At 41.7% G+C, this 19,534-nt stretch overlaps 1 protein-coding gene across 5 annotated transcripts in view; it reads left to right on the top strand.

Moving 5' to 3' along the window:
• Positions 1-19,534, top strand: part of ZDHHC4 (zinc finger DHHC-type palmitoyltransferase 4) — a 193,010-nt gene that overhangs the window by 133,207 nt on the left and 40,269 nt on the right. For all 5 annotated transcript variants that reach the window (XM_044075752.1, XM_044075750.1, XM_044075753.1 and 2 more), the window contains 2 exons: positions 469-647; positions 13,793-13,912. In XM_044075752.1, coding sequence (XP_043931687.1) covers positions 469-647; positions 13,793-13,912 — 299 coding nt within the window. The remainder of the gene's footprint in view (positions 1-468; positions 648-13,792; positions 13,913-19,534) is intronic.

Genomic DNA, 19,534 nt, shown 5'->3' with positions numbered 1-19,534 from the left:
AAGAGTCGCACAGTTTAGTCATGTGGCAGCTGAGGGAGTCAAACAGTTCATAGCCTTAATCCTCTTCACCAACTACAAAAGGTAAAGATTTGAAATTGAAAACATTCACTGCATTGATTAGAAGTACAAAGAATGACTTGGAGAGCTCAGAATCGATGTATTGTTATTTAATATATTTTACATATTGTTGCTGCTTATTTGAATTTGTACATTTTTATCTTACTCATGTGTTAAGTAGGTAAACCCATGAGAGAAAGCATGCCATTGTAAGGAAACCTAAGGAAAGCTTATTAGTATGCAGTAATGTAGTTACACAAGTTTTTTTGATATGCAATATCAGCTTTTTGGATGGCAACCCAACCAGAAAAAAAAAACACTTAAAACCCAAATATATATAGAAGCTGCAGGATCAGTGCTCAATCTGTATGAATGATAAAAACACTATTTTTTTTCTTTCTTTTTCTTTAGGAACCCTTTTTTTCTTGTATTACACATTGTACTGGAAGTAGTGGTTTATGGCGAGTATACTGGGGAACTCTATGGATATTGCCTCGAGATGGAATTTACTGTTCTTTCCCTTAGCATACCATATGTTCTGTTAATGGTGAAGATGATCTTTTTTGTAATGTGCTGTGTTAAAGACCCAGGTATGTCAATTTGTGATCTTCTGTTCCATTATGTGTGATCTAAGGTGAAAACATGTTACCATATGAGCCGATGCAGTAGCTGGCTTACATTTTGTCACACTTGTGACATTGCTCATTAACCTTCACTGGTGCTCTGGAAAATGACCATAGGCTGGTCAGATAGGGAAGACTGACCCCTGTCTCTGGGCATAACATAGGCATTCTTATAGGAGTTTACAGTTGGAGACCTCATATATCAGAACTTATCATTTTTACATTTAGAAAGCCAAAACTAATCAGGAGCAAAGGCCAAAAATCAGAGACACTTTTGACACTTTTCACTTTAAAAAGTTCGCAAAATAGGAGTATTTCTATCACTGTGCATTTTTTAAAGATTTGCACATTTGCAAGTGTATGTCTAGCTTTCATTTAATGGCTGTAGCCCTCACCATTTTGTTACAAAATCACAAACTGCATGAAGGATAGTGCAAATTTCTGAGGCAAAAATTAGGGTCATTTGGGAGGTATTAGAGGCAGGCACTTGGTTTAGGAAGTAGGTTAGTGGAGTAACAACATGCATGCATAACTGTGCTGAGCTACCTTGGTAGAAAAATAAGAAAAAAATCAGAAAAATATAAGATGTATACCATTGTTTGACAGCCTGGGAATACAGTTTTATAGGTTGTCCAAATTACAGTATGTCTGAAGAGATTGCTACTCAAATTGATTTTTACATAGTCAAGCACAAGCAGACCCCATGAAGTTCTAAACAATCCAAGCCTGCCAGAATCACAATAACCACTTAGTACTAACTTCATTTTTTTTCTAATCCTGAATGGCTTAATAGGGCAAACATGCTGATGTGATCTTATTTTCTTGGAAAGCTACTTTCTGTTTATAATACAGTGTAAGGTAGATCACTATGTGTTGGCAGATCACAGTCCTGTTTGCTTGAATGGAAGTTGTGAAAAACATTATCAGGTTTGAGGATTCACAGTAGAAATGTCACTGACTTTTTGCAATTACTGTTACATATATGTTTCCTACATATATGTCACATCATCGATGAAAAGTTCTCACAAAAGGGTAAATAACTGAGATAAACTAGCCTTTTTTTAAAGTGATATTTTATAAGTCCTTAGTCAGCTGAAGTGTCATATTCCTTGTTTGCAAAGTTCAGCTAATTAATGAAGTTTTCAGTGGTTATCAAGTTTATTCATTTTCATACTACAAAAGACTTAAGAAATTTATGACCCTAGAGACGTGAAAGAATGAAAGTTTTTTGACAGCACGGAATCAGAGTTGTAAATGTTGAGCCAGAATAGCTGTATGATTTCAGTGGGCATCAAGTAACAAAAATGAGCTACATGTACCTTTGCTTGTTTGTTTTTCTTAGTCAAAGACTTTCAGATGTGATAACCAAAGTGCTGCAAGAGCAAGGGAGACACGTTTCTAAAATGGTATCATGAGATTTCATTTAGCCCCAACATGGTATGCCATAAGGAAGCTGTCTTTGACAGAAATATCACAGAGTGAAATAAACTGTTATGTTTTTATGTGAAAGTTCAGGGATAATCATCTAGGTAGGGAAATAGACTCTAAGTTAAGGAAACGTGTTGCGGTTGTAGTTGTCCTTTAACTAAAACTGTTTCCAAGTAATACAGACTTTTCTGGGTACTGTGATTGTCTGTCAAAAAGAGAATTCCCAAAGACTGACTCCTTGTAGCTGATTAAAGAGGACATCAAATGCAGAGTCTTGGAGGAAGTGGGAGCCCAACCCATGAATGTGGGAGAAGTGTGCAGAGTCAGATTCTAGGTGAAGTATTCTAGTAGTTAAGATAAAGCAAGTGGGGCTGTAATAGATTATGGCAGTGTATCAGCCTCCAAAAACAGAAAGGGAGGAATATATTGGACACAGGGAAGGGAAGAGAGGGGAGGGGAGTAGAGTGGAGTGGTTCAGCTAATGTGGAGTCAGCATTTGGTACTAGGTAAAGAGGAGGGGGTTGGAAATGTACAGATAAAAGCACCATCAGTCCATAATGACTGTACCATTGTGTGTAATAGAGTGGAGGAGTAATGGGATGATACAGAAACAAAGGCAATGGTATGGAAGATTAGGGCATTTGATATGATAACCTAGAGGACTGCATCAAGGATGAACTTGGGGTATGGGAGTGAACAAGCTATGAGAATAGGTTTTCAATGGCTTTGGCCAAGGACTTGAGGAAAGTGCAAAGAAGGAAAAAGAGGAGAAGGCTAGTGTTGTTACAATGGATGCGAAGCTAGCAGGTAGGATGAATTACAAGGTAAAGATGGGTGGGAGGTGGAAAAGTCAGAAAACTAAGAGACAAACAGAAGAGCAACAAATGTAGTGAAGAAGCTGGGAGAAAAAGTAGGAAACTGAGGCTTTTTTAGGTACACAGCAGTAAGGAGTAAGGAAGGACAGACCTGGCCTTACTGAGCAAGGACAGAATGGAGATGATAGAGGACAATGAAAAGGCAGGAGTACTGTCTGAATTCTTTGCCTCAATCTTCATTAAAGAAAGGGACAGAAGGATGCTGTACTTAGAGGGAAGGAAGGCAGATTGACAAGCAGTGGATAGAAACTAAGAAGCAGAGTTGGAGGCTGAGAGGGAATTGGATTCTCCAACTGAGGATAAGGCATAGGAAACAGAAATATGACCAGTGTGCTGGTGGGTCACCTGACAAATTTTCAGCACATTCCTGGCCATTTTAGAAATACCTCAAGACTGGAAGTTGCCAAGAATGATACCCTTGTCCAAGGAGGAACAGGAAAACTCAGCAATTACTGGTCTGTTATCCATTGTCAAAGGCAGGGAAAGTCATGAAGGATATTGTGAAAGAAATACTAGTTGCCTTCTTAGAGCACAACAGTCAACAAGCATTTGTAACCAGATGGAGTTGCTATTCTACATAATCAAGTGGGGTCCTTTTGAAATTCCAAGAGCCATAATTGCACTCTTCAGAATAACAAGACTGTGAATGTAAACGGCTTACGAGACAGTCCTACACAAGCAGGGGCTAGGAAAATTGCATTGGTGGGGAACAGATCTGAGAATGTGGAAGTGAGCTCCTGTGAGGATGAAGGACAGGACACTGAGGTTTCTGATAAGAGGAATGAATTCAGAGTTCAGGAAGTGACCGGGTGTGTACAGCTGTAGTCACCCCTGTGTCTGGTACTCTTCAGTGTTTTTGTTTCCAGCACATCTGAGGAAACCTCTTGGCTAATTAGACAGAGTTAGATACAGTAGTGGATAACGGGGAGAGGCAGCTAAAGAATGATTTGAAACGGATGACCAACTTACAGAAAAATGGCAGCTGAGGTTCATTACAAATGATTACAGTGTACTGCACCTTAGTCTCAGCAACCCTGGTGCAAAAGTATCAGCTGGTGACTGAAATGATAGCAGAGTAGGAGAATGATTTTGGAGTGACACAACATGGTACACACACAGATGAACCTCCTGAAGCATATTTTGTGGAGAGTCTGTATGTCCTCCCAGTGTGTGTGTGTGTGTGGGGGGGGGTTTGCTGGGTGCTGCAGGTTTGACCTACATCACACAGATATCCCATAGCTCAATTACCTTTCCTTCAAACTACCCATAGGTGCACGGACCATTTATAAGAGAGAGTATGAGTGTGTGTGTGTGTGTGTGTGTGTGCGTGTGTGAGTGTGAGAGAGTGTGTGTGTGTGTGTTTGAGAGAGTGTGAGAGAGTGAGTGTGTGGTGTGAGAGAGTGAGTGTGTGGTGTGAGAGAGTGAGTGTGTGTGGTGTGAGAGAGTGAGTGTGTGTGGTGTGAGAGAGTGAGTGTGTGTGGTGTGAGAGAGTGTGTGTGTGTGGTGTGAGAGTGTGTGTGTGGGTGTGAGAGTGTGTGTGTGGGTGTGAGAGAGTGTGTGTGGTGTGAGAGAGTGTGTGTGGTGGGTGAGAGAGTGTGTGTGGTGTGTGAGAGAGTGTGTGTGGTGTGTGAGAGAGTGTGGGTGTGTGTGTGTGAGTGTGTGTGTGTGTGTGTGTGTGTGTGAGTGAGTGTGTGTGTGAGTGAGTGTGTGTGTGTGTGTGAGTGTGTGTGTGTGTGTGTGTGTGTGTGTGTGTGTGTGTGTGTGTGTGTGTGTGTGTGTGTGTGTGTGTGAGTGAGTGTGAGTGTGTGAGTGAGTGTGAGTGTGAGTGTGTGAGTGAGTGTGAGAGTGAGTGTGTGTGAGTGTGTGTGTGTGTGAGTGTGTGTGTGTGAGTGTGAGTGTGTGTGTGTGAGAGAGTGAGTGTGAGAGAGTGAGTGTGTGAGTGAGAGTGAGTGTGTGAGAGAGTGAGTGTGAGAGAGTGAGTGTGTGAGAGAGTGAGTGTGTGAGAGAGTGAGTGTGTGAGAGAGTGAGTGTGAGAGAGTGAGTGCGTGAGAGAGTGAGTGCGTGAGAGAGTGAGTGCGTGAGAGAGTGAGTGCGTGAGAGAGTGAGTGCGTGAGAGAGTCTGAGAGTCTGAGAGTCTGAGTGAGTGAGTTGAGAGTGAGTGAGTGGGTGTGTGTGAGAGAGAGTGTGAGAGTGAGAGTGAGTGAGTGAGAGAGAGTGAAAGAGTGTGTGTGTGTGTGTGTGTGTGTGTGTGTGTGTGTGTGTGTGTGTGTGTGTGTGTGTGTGTGTGTGCGCAAGAGTGTATATATGTGTGTTGGCATTTGTTTGTTTATACCCTACAATGGGCTGACACCTTGTTTATTTCCTCTATCTTGGATCCACTGAGTATCTGGATAGGCTTCAAATCATCCCAGCTCTAAAACTGAATGAATGCATGAATATTTGTATATTTCACCATGTTAGTCTGCACTGGCTGACTGAAGCCTGAGTGATCCATATTGATATTAGACTGCCTCACCACAAACGGTTTCAGAATTTAACAGCATTCTTTCATTGTATACTTTGTAACTGAGGCATACTGTTAAGTGAGTTTTTCAGAAAACAAATCGTTACTATATGGAGTCATTTGTATTTTTGGTCCTTAACCAGAATTCCCAAAATTCTTTGAATTTGCTGGATGCTCTTCATCTTGTTATGTGCAGCTGTAACATTTTAAGGCTGCTGTAGACACTACCCTGCAGGTCTGTAGTTGTAGAAGAAGGCTTCACATTCATTGCATACTTTCACCCTAAAAATGATGAGCACTGTAAACAGTATGCACTAATAAGAACATCTTCCTATATTTATATGTCACTACCAAAGTGTCCTTTGGGTTTGTAAATGCACACTTTTATCAGCATGTTAATTATCCATCCATTTTCTAAATGATTTGCCTTGGTGAATGTTGAGGTAATTGGAGGCTGAGCAGGCCCATAATTGAGTACAATGCCCCTTTTGGGATGTACCTTACCAGACACCTGCAGCAACCGGAAAGACCCCAAAAGTACCTCACCAAGAGGATCAAAGGGCTCAAACAGATGCCATATGCTGCCCGGTTAAAGAAACTCCAGCTCTACTCAGTGGCATACCGCCTGTTCAGAGGCGATCTGTGCCTGATGTATAAAGCCATGTCCAACCCGGAATTAATGGACATGCTGCACCTCAGAAAATCCAAATCCCACCGAGCTACATGCTCGAGAGACTTGAACCTCAGCACTGAAATAAATAGGACATGCTGGAGGGACAGATTCATAACCCAGTGGCTCCCTTCACTCTGGAATAAAATCCCAGTCCAGGTTAGGCAGAGTCCCTCATTGACTCTCTTCAAGATGAATCTTGATGAGTGGATGGGAGATCGTAGGTTTACCCCGGGTATCACTTCTGTGTCACTGTTAGACAGAGGCACAGTATACTAACCTCAAAAAAGGGCATAGCAAAATTAATTTAAAATGGGTGGCGAAAGCCAAACACATTCTGGCTAGGCTTATAAATGCCCTAGGGCAGATAGCCTAGTATGAACCTATGAATCAGACCAAATGTCTATCTAGCAAAATTCTCTGGCTCACCCTGCTGGGTTCTCAAACAAGCTGAATGTAATGACTCTCTGTCCTTGTCATGCTCCAGGTCCTCCTTTATTTCCACTGATCCATGTCTGGTAAACCAGGTGTTCAGAGGGTATCCTCATTTGTTGCCTAAAGTACCTCAATGGACTCCGTTTAGGCTAGAGGAGCAGTGGCTGTAATCCAATACCTTCTTGAGTAGCCAAGCTCTTCACTGTGTTACAGACGGAGGCTGTAATCTGATACCCTCTTGAGTAGCCAAGCTCTTCACTGTGTTACAGATGGAGGCTGTAATCTGACACCCTCTTCAGTAGCCAAGCTCTTCACTGTATTACAGACGGAGGCTGTAATCTGATACCCTCTTGAGTAGCCAAGCTCTTCACTGTGTTACAGACGGAGGCTGTAATCTGATACTCTCTTGAGTTGCCAAGCTTTTCACTGTGTTACAGACGGAGGCTGTAATCTGATAACCCTCTTGAGTTGCCAAGCTCTTCGCTGTGTTACAGACACAGAGTACAGCCTGACTTCTGCCACTGCATCATTGATCTCATCCTTTCTTTTACCGCCCAAAGCCAGTGATTATAGGTGAGAATGGGAACAGAGAATGACTGTTAAACTGAAATCTTTGTCTTATGACTCGGCTCTCATTTTGTCACCACAGTCTGGTACAACAGCTGCAGCACTGCCAACACTACATCCAGCAAAAGGTCAGTTGGTAGAGTTCCTCTGCCTTCACTCATGGACAAGGCCCCGAGATACTTAAACTCTGCCATCCTCAAGTAATTGCTGCCCCACACCTGCACAGAGCAGTTCACTCATTTCTTGTGAAGAACCATGACTTGAAGATGCTGATTCTCATCCCATTTGTTTCACACTAAGTTAGAGCCACTCCAGTATACCTGCTGGAAACCTCAGTTGTCTGAGGCTAAGAGGGTAAAATCATCTCTAGATAACAAAGATGTGACCTCAAGTTCCCAAACTAGTTACAATCCAGGCATCAGTTGTGCCTTGATATCCTGTTTTTGATACTCTAGAACAGGAGAGACGAGACAAACCCTTGGGGAATCTTATGCCAGCCTTAAACAGATTCATTTTATCACTGAAAATGTAAACAGAAATCTTGATCCTTAAATGAAGTGAAATGGCAGCAAGTGGTCTTGGGATATGTAGTCATATGCATTTTCTAGGGTTCACAAAACATATGTAGGCAGTAGGCAGTACTGGTAAACTTCCATGGCCATGTCAGTATTTATGCAAAGATAAAAAAGACAATCCACTCTTCACTTCCAGGATGTAATCCTCAACCATCTTACTGAGGCATTATTACTGGATGAAATCCCGTTTCCAGCACCCTGGTCTAAGCATTCATAGGGAGCTGATAAGGGTGATTCTTATATAAATAGAGTTCATCCTACCACCTTCTTTATGAAAATGGAAACTTATTCCGGTTTGTCAGTCCAGAGGTATTGTCCATGTTTTCCATACAAATATAAAAAGGTGCGTTGTCCATGGCATTTCTGTCATGTCCAATACCTTCTACATTTCCAGCTGACAGATTTGTCAAAACAGAATTTTTGAAGCACTGCATTGATGTAGGCAACAGAAATAGATCCTGTCTGTCCTCCTACTTCTGACATTGACTCATTAGAGACCGGCATATCCGTCAGATTCAAGAGCATCTCAAGGTATTCATCGACCTTCCAAAAGAGTTTCTATTCAGCATCTGTCCACAGTTGTGTAGAATGCCCCTGATTGCGCCTCATAGTCATACCTTGACTCTTATAATTTTTTGGGGAATTTTCTGGTAAATCACCGAAGATTACAGTGAGCCAGTAATACCAGACATAGGAGTTCCATACGTCCTATGCATGTTGATGCAAAACCTGTTGTTCTGTTAAGTTTTTAAGTGAAATTAGAGTAAAGTGTAAAAATTGTCTTTGATTTTTGGCCCTTGCCTTCTCGTTATTTTTAGCTTTGTCCAGAATTTTCAAACAAAGATGTTGACAAACTCCACTCACGCAATCCGCACGCAAGCCTTTAACCTGGTCTGTGACATTAATAGAACTTGTTGTCGGGATATATTTGTGTCCCAAAGAATCCCCCATCAGTGGAATAGACTCCCTCTCCATGTCAAGCAGAGTACCTCTCTAGCCCTCTTTAAGAGGAACCTGAACGACTGGATGGGAAACAGAAAATATACCCCTGGGATCCCACCTTTGTTTCTGCTGGACAGGGGAAACAGGTGCTGACTTTGAGGGAACATGGGCAAAATTCTAAGCTAAGCTTATAAGAGCTTCTGGACCAATAGCCTAGTATCATCCTATGAACCTATGAGAGGTATGCTGAAGGAGAACTAGGCAGTATCATGGGCTGAAATATTGAGAAATGGGCAGACCTAATGTTAAAAGTTTATATATAATGTACTATCTTAATGGGCCATTCCTGGTTACAAATAAAAAGCGTCACAGACTGTGATGTAGACCTCCCCTCCCACTCCTGCTTAATTACAGAGGTATCAAAAAGCCTGATGTAGAAAGGCACTATCTTTTGACTTAGCTTTTCTGCCTTGCTTCATAGGAATCCCCAGTAGTGCGTTCGCATGTAAGTAGCCCACTGCCCTCTAGGTGGCTCCATACTATTAGTGCATCCAAGTGCTCCACCTGCCCTCTAGGTGGCTGCATACTATTAACTTTAGGGTCTCTAAAGCCCTTTACCTACTGTTCATCAAATCCCCCTAACACAGTTCTTAGTCATCTCTTTATTATTCTCTTTCACACTGTGGTCCCAGTATAACCATACAAATATTTCCTTATATCACTCTGTTATAATCCTACTTCTATCTTTTTCTAAGCCTCTTACCTTATTGTATATCTCACCACACTTACCATCAGACTTCAGCACTCCACTGATTGATTGTTCTCCTTGATGATGATCTTCTTTTGGCTCTACCTGCTCTGTTCGCCCTGTGGGCTCACTCCACTCTCCTACCCTGCCCCCAATTCCCACACGCCCCAGTTGTCCTACACTTATTATCACATTGCCACTCCCCCTCAACTGACACCATTCCCACTCATCAGAATCAATCAGCATTAACCAGTCATTCACAGGACTCAGCTCTATCACTCAAACTCCCTCCAGTCTCTCACTATATGCTATATATAAACACCCCAACTCTATTTTAAACAAGTATTACTCAAATACCCCTACAATGCCTCCACATACTTTTAACAAATCTTCAAACTCTAATCCTATTTACTGCCTAATACCCCCACTTATAAGTCTCTGTCTTCTCACAGCCTATGAATACCAGCACCTCCCTGGCACCCACTACCCTAGAACCAAAACCAGTACTACTAATCAGCCACGTAATTCTAAACAATCACTACCCCACCTCTCATCAAACTCTTCTAACACAAAAACTCACCATCCCATTCATGCTTCATATATTAATCCTATAACTAAATATCACCACAAACTCTTATTAAAACTCCAGAAACTTGCTATTAGATTACTACCTAACCTCATAGTGGATGGTAACATCCACCCTAACCCAGGCCCAACCCCACCTGTTACTATCAGCCCCACAAATAACACCCATACTAGCCTACGAAACTCAAATAATGCCCCCAAATCACTCCTAATGTGTCACCGAAACATTATAGGTATAAACAAGAAAATTCACTACTTACATGCCCTCCTGGATGTCCACTCCCCTGATATACTATGCCTTACCGAGATCTGGCTCAAACCTACTACCATTAATAATGAGATTATACCCCCAGGGTACAATATATTAAGACTTGATTGCATCTCTAAGAAAGGAGGGGGGTAGCCATCTTGTATAAATCCACTCTGGAAGTATCCAAAACTAGTACCCAAAACGCCTTGTTTACTAACAGTGCAGAAATACTCATCACAAAGGTCCAACTCAACAAACGCAAATCTGTAAACATTGCATGTATCTATATTCCCCCAGGTGACAACACAAATACCTTGGAGGGTATCCTACAATGGCTCTCCACTAACTGCCCCCAGGAAACTATTATTTTCTGGGATGTTAATATCGACTGGAATACTTGGTCTTCAGACTTCCCTTCCACCCATATAAATTTGCATGACTTCCCCCAGATGATATCTTCCCCGACCAGAATCAATAAGCCTAACAAAAAGAAAAGTATCCTAGACTGGATATTAATAAACAACCTACCCCAGATATATAAAACAGGCACCCTACCTGAGGACTTTAATGATCACTTCCTGACCTATATAATCAGGAAAACAAATGACATCCCTCAACAATCTTCCTTTAAAACCATTAGAAGTTGTAAGAACTTTATTCAGACTAAATTTCAGAATGAACTTAACACATGTGACTGGTCCAACCTGTGGCTACTCCCACTAGATGAAGCGATGCGACTGGTCCAACCTATGGCTACTCCCACTAGATGAAGCGATGTGACTGGTCCAACCTATGACTACTCCCTCTAGATGAAGCGATGCGACTGATCCAACCTATGGCTACTCCCACTAGATGAAGCGATGTGACTGGTCCAACCTATGGCTACTCCCACTAGATGATGCGGTCTCATACTTTGACTGTACATTTCTTGCTATCCTGGATAACCATGCTCCCCCCACGCACTATCAGAACCAATAACAAAGTAGCACCATGGCTGTCCAATGATACAAGACAAAATATTATTAGCAGAAACAAAGTGTGGACCTCCTGGAGAACCACCTTGTATATAAACAGCTGAGAAATGATACAAAGAAGTCTATTATTCTAGACAAAAATAATTACTACTGTAATCTGCAACAAAAGCACCAAAGTCAACCACAAAAATTCTGGTCAGGCATAAACAAACTTCTCCACCCAGGCCAATCAACTACCCCTACCCCCTTAACTACCCTCCAACAACCTCCTAAAATTGTTGCGAACACCTTTAACACTTTCTTTACAGAAACCGTGCAATCCCTAGCCAGTAAGCTATCTCCCTATACCCCAAGTACCACCAATCCCACACCTGATAATAAGATCCCCTTTAAGCTTGATCCAGTACCAACATCTTTTATTAAGTCCCTACTTAAAAAGCTGAAACGCACCACCCTTTCAGCAGACCTACTACCTGCAGAATATCTCCAAAAAGGCGCTAATGAAATAGCATACCCCATATCAATTTTAATCAATAGAACTATCCATGAAACCTATATCCCCCACATCTGGAAAATCTCCCACTTTGTTCGTCTTCATAAAGGGGGAGATTCCACTGAACTTTCAAATTATAGGCCTATAGCCATTCTGTCTCCCTTGGCTAAAATAATGGAAAAATGTATCCACAAGCAATTTCTTCCATATCTGAATCAAAACACTCTCCTAGCCCCCTCTCAGCATGGATTTAGATCTTGTCATAGTACAACCTCAGCCCTTCTGTCCTTCTCCCATATAATAAATCAAAACCATAATGACAACGAGCTCTCCGCAGCCCTCTTCCTTGACCTATCCAAGGCATTTGATATGGTAAATCACCAGCTACTCTTAAACACATTAAAATCACTCTCCATAGATAACCTAGCAATTACCTGGTTTCATGTTTACCTAAGTGACAGACAACAAGCTGCACTATGGAAGAATAACCTATCGTCCCTTTTAACAGTCACCATTGGAGTCCCACAGGGATCTATATTAGGTCCCCCTCCTATTCTCCATATTCATTAATGACCTGTACAGAGTCATCCCTGATGCAACTTGTATTCAGTATGCAGATGACTCAACCCTAATCTGCTCTGCCACCTCCCCCACAGATTTACAATCCTTGTCCCACATCACTTTCAACAAATCACTGGTCGCCAACTAATATTAAACCCAAATAAAACCAAACTATTACTCTTCTCCCCCACTTTCAAGGTCCCGTCACCACCTCTTACTATAATGTCTAACAATGGTACCATAATTTCCCCAGAACCTAGTACTAAACTACTGGGGGTGATCATCTTCAACAACCTCAAGTTTGATGCTCACATAGACAAAACTATTAAAACAGTTAATAAAAAATTAGGCTCTTTATACAGGATTAAACCATTTCTAACCCCATCTGCTAGCACTGTTATTGCCCGTACACATCTGCTATCAATCCTTCTTTATGCCTCACCAGTCTTCGTAAACCTAAGCAAATCAAACCTCAATAAATTTACTAGGTGCTACTATAACATCCAGATTTGCCACAGGATCGGCTTATAGAACCCATCACTGCCTTAACCTTCAATCATTAGACTGGCTTGAACTACCCTATCAACTGCAATATAACCAACTAATAGTTGTTCACAAAATCCTCTACCAACCAGACAGTACACCCATACTGAAAAATATTATTACCTCCCTACAGTAACATAAAATCCCTTTGCTCTTCCAAAAAATTGCTAATGCAAACTGTTAAAACCAATAATTCAGCTGGTGAATCACTATTATCCAACTTTGCCGGTAAAAACTGGAATCTGTTTCCTGCTGAACTCACCACTGACCCCTCCCTATCCCAGTTCAAAAAATCCCTTAGGAAATACCTAAAAATGCAGTGGCTTTGTCCCTGTACAAAGCCTGACTAACCCCCACTCAAACATAATTCATAAATGAGAACCTCATTACAAGAATAACTCTGACTCTCTAACTGTTTAAAATTCTGTCTATCAACCACCTACCGGAAAGATTTAAAGTTAACACTACACCATGCATGATAACCACTTTTAATATATGTGTTTTCCTTTTTCAGATGAAATTTTTAACTATTTCTTTCTCAGCTACTTGCTTCCAACCTTTGCTATGTGTGTGTGAGAAAAACATGTCCCTGTGTGTACATATCATTAAACAAATCTCAGCTTTGTGATAACTCGCTGTAATAATTTCACTGTATTTACACTTGCTTTTGTACATTTGGAGCTTTTCTCCCCGGGCCTCCGCTGAAAATGGACCTGTATCCAGTCGGACTTTCTGGTTAACAAATGTAAAATAAATAAATGTAAGATGCTAAGTAAACACATCTTTGCTTACAGGTGAGAGATATGGGATTCTTACAGTGAACTCACCCAGCATGGATAACTAGTATCTTTCCAGTGATTTTTTTTTTTTTTTTTTTTTTGAAGTAGTGTATTTCTTCTGTGAAATTTATTTATTACATTTTAGTAACTGGTAGAAATGTTATTAATGCATTGTTTTTCACAGGTACGGTCACAAAATCAAGTCAAGGATTTCCATTATATTCATATGATGGAGTCATCTACCAAGAAGGCATCAAATGTGCAACATGTAACTTGATAAAACCAGCTCGCTCAAAACATTGCAGTAAGGAAATTTACTTGCTTTATTTTATTTTAGTATTTATTTTTTTAATAGAAATGGTCTCTCATGTGCAGTAAGCATATGAACCAGGATAACTCTCCATTCACATGATAATACCTGTGTGCCTACTGAATCATTGCCAGTTAGAGATAGGAGCACAAACAGATCTTTTCGTTTTACCTTTTTGACATCTCACATGCCTACCAGTCATTTAACCTGTGCTGAGACAGAGAATGCCCATTCATTCTGCATCACTGGTTTGAGAGATGGTCATGCCACAAACACTATCCTAGCAGCGTTGAGGGTTTCTTCCATTTTCTAGGCCTAACCCCTCCCCCAGTAGCTGACATATGCAGTTACAGATGTTAATGCCTGCTGTGCCTTCCACAGTAAGAGTGTGTATTTCTGCAAATGTCCCATGAAAGCTGCCACATCATCACAGCTTACAGAGATAAACAAACACCCTCAACTCATATACTGCATGCTATGCCCTTCTATCTATGGTAACTACCGGCACTGCAGGGGCCAGACCAACTCCTCTCCTGGCTACTCACTAACACTTCCCGTCACCCCCCTCAGTAGCTCCAGCACTCACATCTCTAGCCATCCCCAAGTCATTTTCCCTCTGTGCTACACATCTGACTTGGTACATATCCGGGATGCTACTTTTTTTAAATGTCCCGAATGGGACGTATTTATAGAAGGTTGAGGTTATGCAAGATATAGCCTACTGTCCCATTGTGCAAAGAATTAGGATTCAGTTTATTACCAAAAAAGGCTTAACTTGTTCTATCCCAGAATAGTTCTCTGTCTCCCTCTGTACCTTACGCCTCACCATCTTTCTTATTCTTGTTTCTATCCACCCGTCCTCCTTACTGCTCCCCCTCTCCTTTTTTGTTCTGTTGTTACTTTTGTTCATTTACAAATCTGTACAATGTTATTCTAGCTAATAAATACTGTGTAGTTTGGTTTTATTTATTTTTATTTTATTTGGCATCTGTTTACTGGGAAAGTCTGACTGGACAACAGTCTTCCTTTCCAGCAGAGGCGCAGGCAGAAAAGCCCCACAATATACATACAGGAACAGTTTTATAAAGCTTCCATGAGGACAAGAAAAGTATGTTGGAGAAAAAAAGTTTGAAAGTTTGCAGGTTTATACTCTGTATGACATTAAAATAAGTAGCAAATGACTAATACAATCATTGGGAGACTACAGAAGGTATAAACAACATACACAGAACGTATGAAGTGGAAAACATGTATAGTTGCAATAATGAACTTAGGAGTTAAATGTGAGTAAGATTAGTACAGATAACTTTCACCTGTTTAAGACAAGATAGTAAAGGACCTGCATTTGGAAGAAACCTTGTCATTAATACTCAATGATAAAGCAGAAATGCAGGAAAGTAGAGGTGCAAAGGATATGAAGCAGTTAAAGAAGAGAAACGATTTAGTGAGTGCCATGTGAGGCAAGGCAAGGAAGTAGTTCAGGTAGTCTAGCTGATAAACAAGGGTTAGACTAAAGATAGTACAGTATTAGTAAATATAATATAAATATAAATCTACTATACCACAGCAATTGGGTTTCCTTAGAATTGCCTAACATGGTGTGTATTTCGTGTATATTCAGTTTATCTCTGTTTTCACCTCCAAGCTGAAACTGAAATTGGCCTACAGAGATCAGAGCTCTACCCTAAAAAAAAAAAAAAAATATATATATATATATATATATATATATATATATATATATATATATATATATCATTCATCTGCTCTTACTGTAACTGTCTTAGTTGCTCTTCTGCATGCTATCTGTTCTGTCGCTCTTACTCTGCGCTTATTACTGCTTGTTAGTAGCCTTCCAATTTACTGCCTTCTGCACTTGTTTTTTAGTCATTTGTTAATTTAATTGCATTTATTTGAACTGTATTTGCCGTAGTGTTGCGACACGCTCGGGTGTGCTGGCCTGCACTACAATTTGAATTGTATTTACTGCTGTTATAGCTGCTTTTCTGTAAAAAAAAAAAATTCTAAGCTTGTTTCCTGCCTTTCCTGTAACTAGTCAAGTCCAGATACAGACTTGCTGTATCCAGGACTGTTGATAAGCTTCTGAGCCCCCCAAGCCTTTCTGTGCTGGACGGAAGCCTTCTTGCTTATCAGTGGGAGTGGTAAGCACTAGGTAGCCTATCTACCACGGGAAGAGTGGGTTTTGGCCCTGAAATTGTAGTTCATTGGCCATTTTGGCAGTTTTTCCATCTTTTTCTACTTTCTGGTTAAAAGCCCGTTTTGCGTTTGGTCCCCGCCTTTCCTATAACTAGTATAATCCAGGTACAGATTTGCTGTATCCAGGACTGTTGGTAAGCTTCTGAGCCCCCCAAGCCCTTCTGTGTTGGAGAGAAGCCTTCTAGCTTATCAGTGGGTGTGGTAAGCACTAGGTAACCTATCTACCACAGGAGGAGTGGTTTCTGGCCCAGAAATTATAGTTTATTGGCTGTTTGGGAAGCTTTTCCATGTCTTTCAACCTTGTAATTTAAAAGCCTGTGTTTGCGCTTGTTTCCTGCCTTTCCTGTTACTAGTCTAGTCCAGGTACAGATTTGCAGTATCCAGGACTCTTTGTAAGCCTCTGAGCCCCCCAAGCCTTTCCGTGTTGGAGGGAAGCCTTCTAGCTTATCAGTGGGAGTAGTAAGCATCAGGTAGCCTATCTACCACAAGAGGAGTGGTCCCTGGCCCAGAAATTGTAGCTATTGGCAGTTTGAGCAGTTTTTTTCCATCTCTTTCAACTTTCTGGTTTGAAAGCCGCACTTGTGCCTGTTTCCCGCCTTTCCTATAACTAGCCTAGTCCAGTTACAGAGTTGCTGTATCCAGGATTGTTAGTAAGCTTCTGAGCCCCCAGCCTTTCTGTGTTGGGGGAAAGCCTTCTAGCTTATCAGTGGAAGTGGCAAGCACTAGGTAGCCTATCCTCCACGGGAAGAGTGAGGTTTGGCCCAGAAATTGTAGTTTATTTGGCCATTTGGGCAGTTTTCCATCTCTTTTAACTTGCTGGCTTAAAAGCCTACGTTTGTACTTGTTCCCCACCTTTCCTGTAACTAGTCTAGTCCAGGTACAGATTTGCTGTATTCCAGGACTCTTTGTAAGCTTCTGAGCCCCGCAAGCCTTTCTGTGTTGGAGGAAAGCCTTCTAGCTTATCAGTGGGTGCGGTAAGCACTAGGTAGCCTGTATACCATGAGAGGTTCTTGGCTCAGAAATTGTAGTTTATTGACCATTTGGACAGTTTGTCCGTCTCTTTCAACTTTCTGGTTTAAAAGACCACATCTGCGCTTGTTGCCCATCTTTCCTGTAACTAACCTACTGGGTAGCACTCGAAAGCTGTAAACTGATACAAGCCTTCTCGCTTAAGAGAAAGACTTTAGAGTGATTAAGTATCAGTTTTCTGTACTTTCGTGCTGTACTTAACTGTTTTACACCTAAACGCAGATTTTGCAGCATTTATTGTGATTTAAAAGCTTGTTTTTTTCACATATTGTACTTATTTGACTGCCTGCACTTTTAAAAAGTTGTTTTTTGTTTAAATAATTTAACTGTTGTAGGCCACGCACTAAAGTGCAATAGCCTTTTCTGATCATTTGTAGTCGTTTAAAGCTGTTTTAAGTGTATTTTTTACTGTGTTTGCCTTATCTTTTCAAAAAAACAAAAAAATTCCTTGTTTCCCACCTTTCTAAGCTAGTATAGTCCAGTTTTCAGGCTAGTGCTGAATTCAGGGTTGTGATACTAGTTTCTGAGTTGCCCATACCCTACTTGGATAGAAGGAAGTTTCTCTGCTCACCTGTGAGAGAGGGGAGCTTTGAGCAACCTATCTGTCCCTGGAGGAGTGGTTCCAGCCCAGAAGTTAGAAGTTCATTGGCCATTTTGGGCTAATTTCTCTCTCTTTCATTTCCCTATTATAAAAACCACATTTGCACGGTTTTGCGCACTGGGCAGTGCCGGTTAACTACGGTTAAATTATTCCCGGCTCCACTAAGTCTCCTCTTCAGTTTTTCCCTTGAAACTAGTCTAACTCTCAACCTAAGCACTCAAAAAGCATCTTACAGCCCAGCACTTGCTCAGACCTAATAGCAAGCACTAATATACCCGGACACTGATTGCCCAGCAGAGCAAGGCTCTTTATTCACCCCTCACCAACCAAGCAACTAAGCAGCTCACCCTACTATTCGGGCATGACCAAAGGGCAACTTCAGGTGCACTCTCCAGTCCAGCTGGTGACTCTGGGTATCCTGAGGCAATGTTACAACTGCCTCATGTACACCGACAACCCTCTCCTCCTACCACAAAACACTAACATATGCGAGAGATGCAATTATACAGCCAAACTGGAAGCTAAGCTGTCTCCACCCAAGACTGGAACAGACAGTCAAGAGGAGAAGGTTAACACTTGCACCACAACTCCAGCAGCACACAGACCTACTAAATCAGCACTGGCAAAAAATACACATAAATACACAAAATCATACTCGGAGGCTCTAAATAAAAACCTGCAAAAGCATCAGAGACCTCCAAAGCAAACACCCAAACAACCTGCACTTCCCATCACAAACCAGACAACACATAAAACACAAAATCAGTGTGCCGCACAATCACAGCCCTTAAGGCGAAATAACATACCTAACACACTAGTAATAGGTGACTATAGTCAGGCACACTGACGTCCCACTCACTAGGCTGGACAAGCAGAAGGTTACTGTTAGCTGCCTGTCGGGAGCCAGAATCCACCACATAACACAAGCACTCAGGTCACTCCAGGACAAGTACAAATATGACTCTGTCATTGTTCATGTTGGTGTGAATGACCTGAGATGTACCTCCCTGGACTACATGAAAAGAGACATGGAAGAGCTCTCTGATCGTGTAGCTCAGGCTGGTATGACCCTGACCCTGACCCTGAGTAGCATCCTGCCCTCACCAAGAGTGATACCTCAGTATAAAGAAAAAATTATCAGTTTCACCAATTGGCTAAGCTTCTGGTGTCATTCAAAGGGGGTCCAGTGTCTGTCAGCCTGGGACGACATGCTCAACAAGCCACGTTGCTTTGCAAGAGACGGCATGCACCTATCACCCCTAGGCTTTCGAATACTGGTCAAGGCTCTTGCTGCCCCCATAGTGCCTTTTTTAGGCAAGGCTCAAAAGTCAAACCCACCTCCGTAAACAGCACAATTAACAAAACACTGAGGGTTATGCTACTCTACGGCAGGAGTTTAAATCTCAAAATGCACGGACTCGAAGCACTCCTCAGTATGGAGAACGTCGACATCTGTGCAGTAACTGAAACCTGGTTCAAGGCTCCAGAGAGCACCCCAGCACTACCGGGCGACAACTCACATCACACATTTTGGCCACAGAACACAGACCGAAACACAAAAGGAGGGGGTGTATCCATATTCATCAAGGATACCTACACCTCCAGGTTAGTGGCGCAGCATGATACCTCTGAGATCATCCATGTGCAACTAACATCAGTCAAATCTGCAATGCAAATTGTGGCCTGCTACAGATCACCTTCCATGACCCAGGACCACCACTCCACCTTTCTGTTGACACTGGAAAACATGAAGGTCCTACCAGACACCCTGA

The sequence above is a fragment of the Protopterus annectens genome, chromosome 6.part1, assembly GCF_019279795.1.
Source record: "Protopterus annectens isolate FY-2018-M chromosome 6.part1, PAN1.0, whole genome shotgun sequence".
In the NCBI taxonomy this organism is placed as follows: domain Eukaryota; kingdom Metazoa; phylum Chordata; order Ceratodontiformes; family Protopteridae; genus Protopterus; species Protopterus annectens.
The sequence above is the reverse complement of the archived record's forward strand: the minus strand, read 5'-3'. Positions and strand labels throughout refer to the sequence as shown.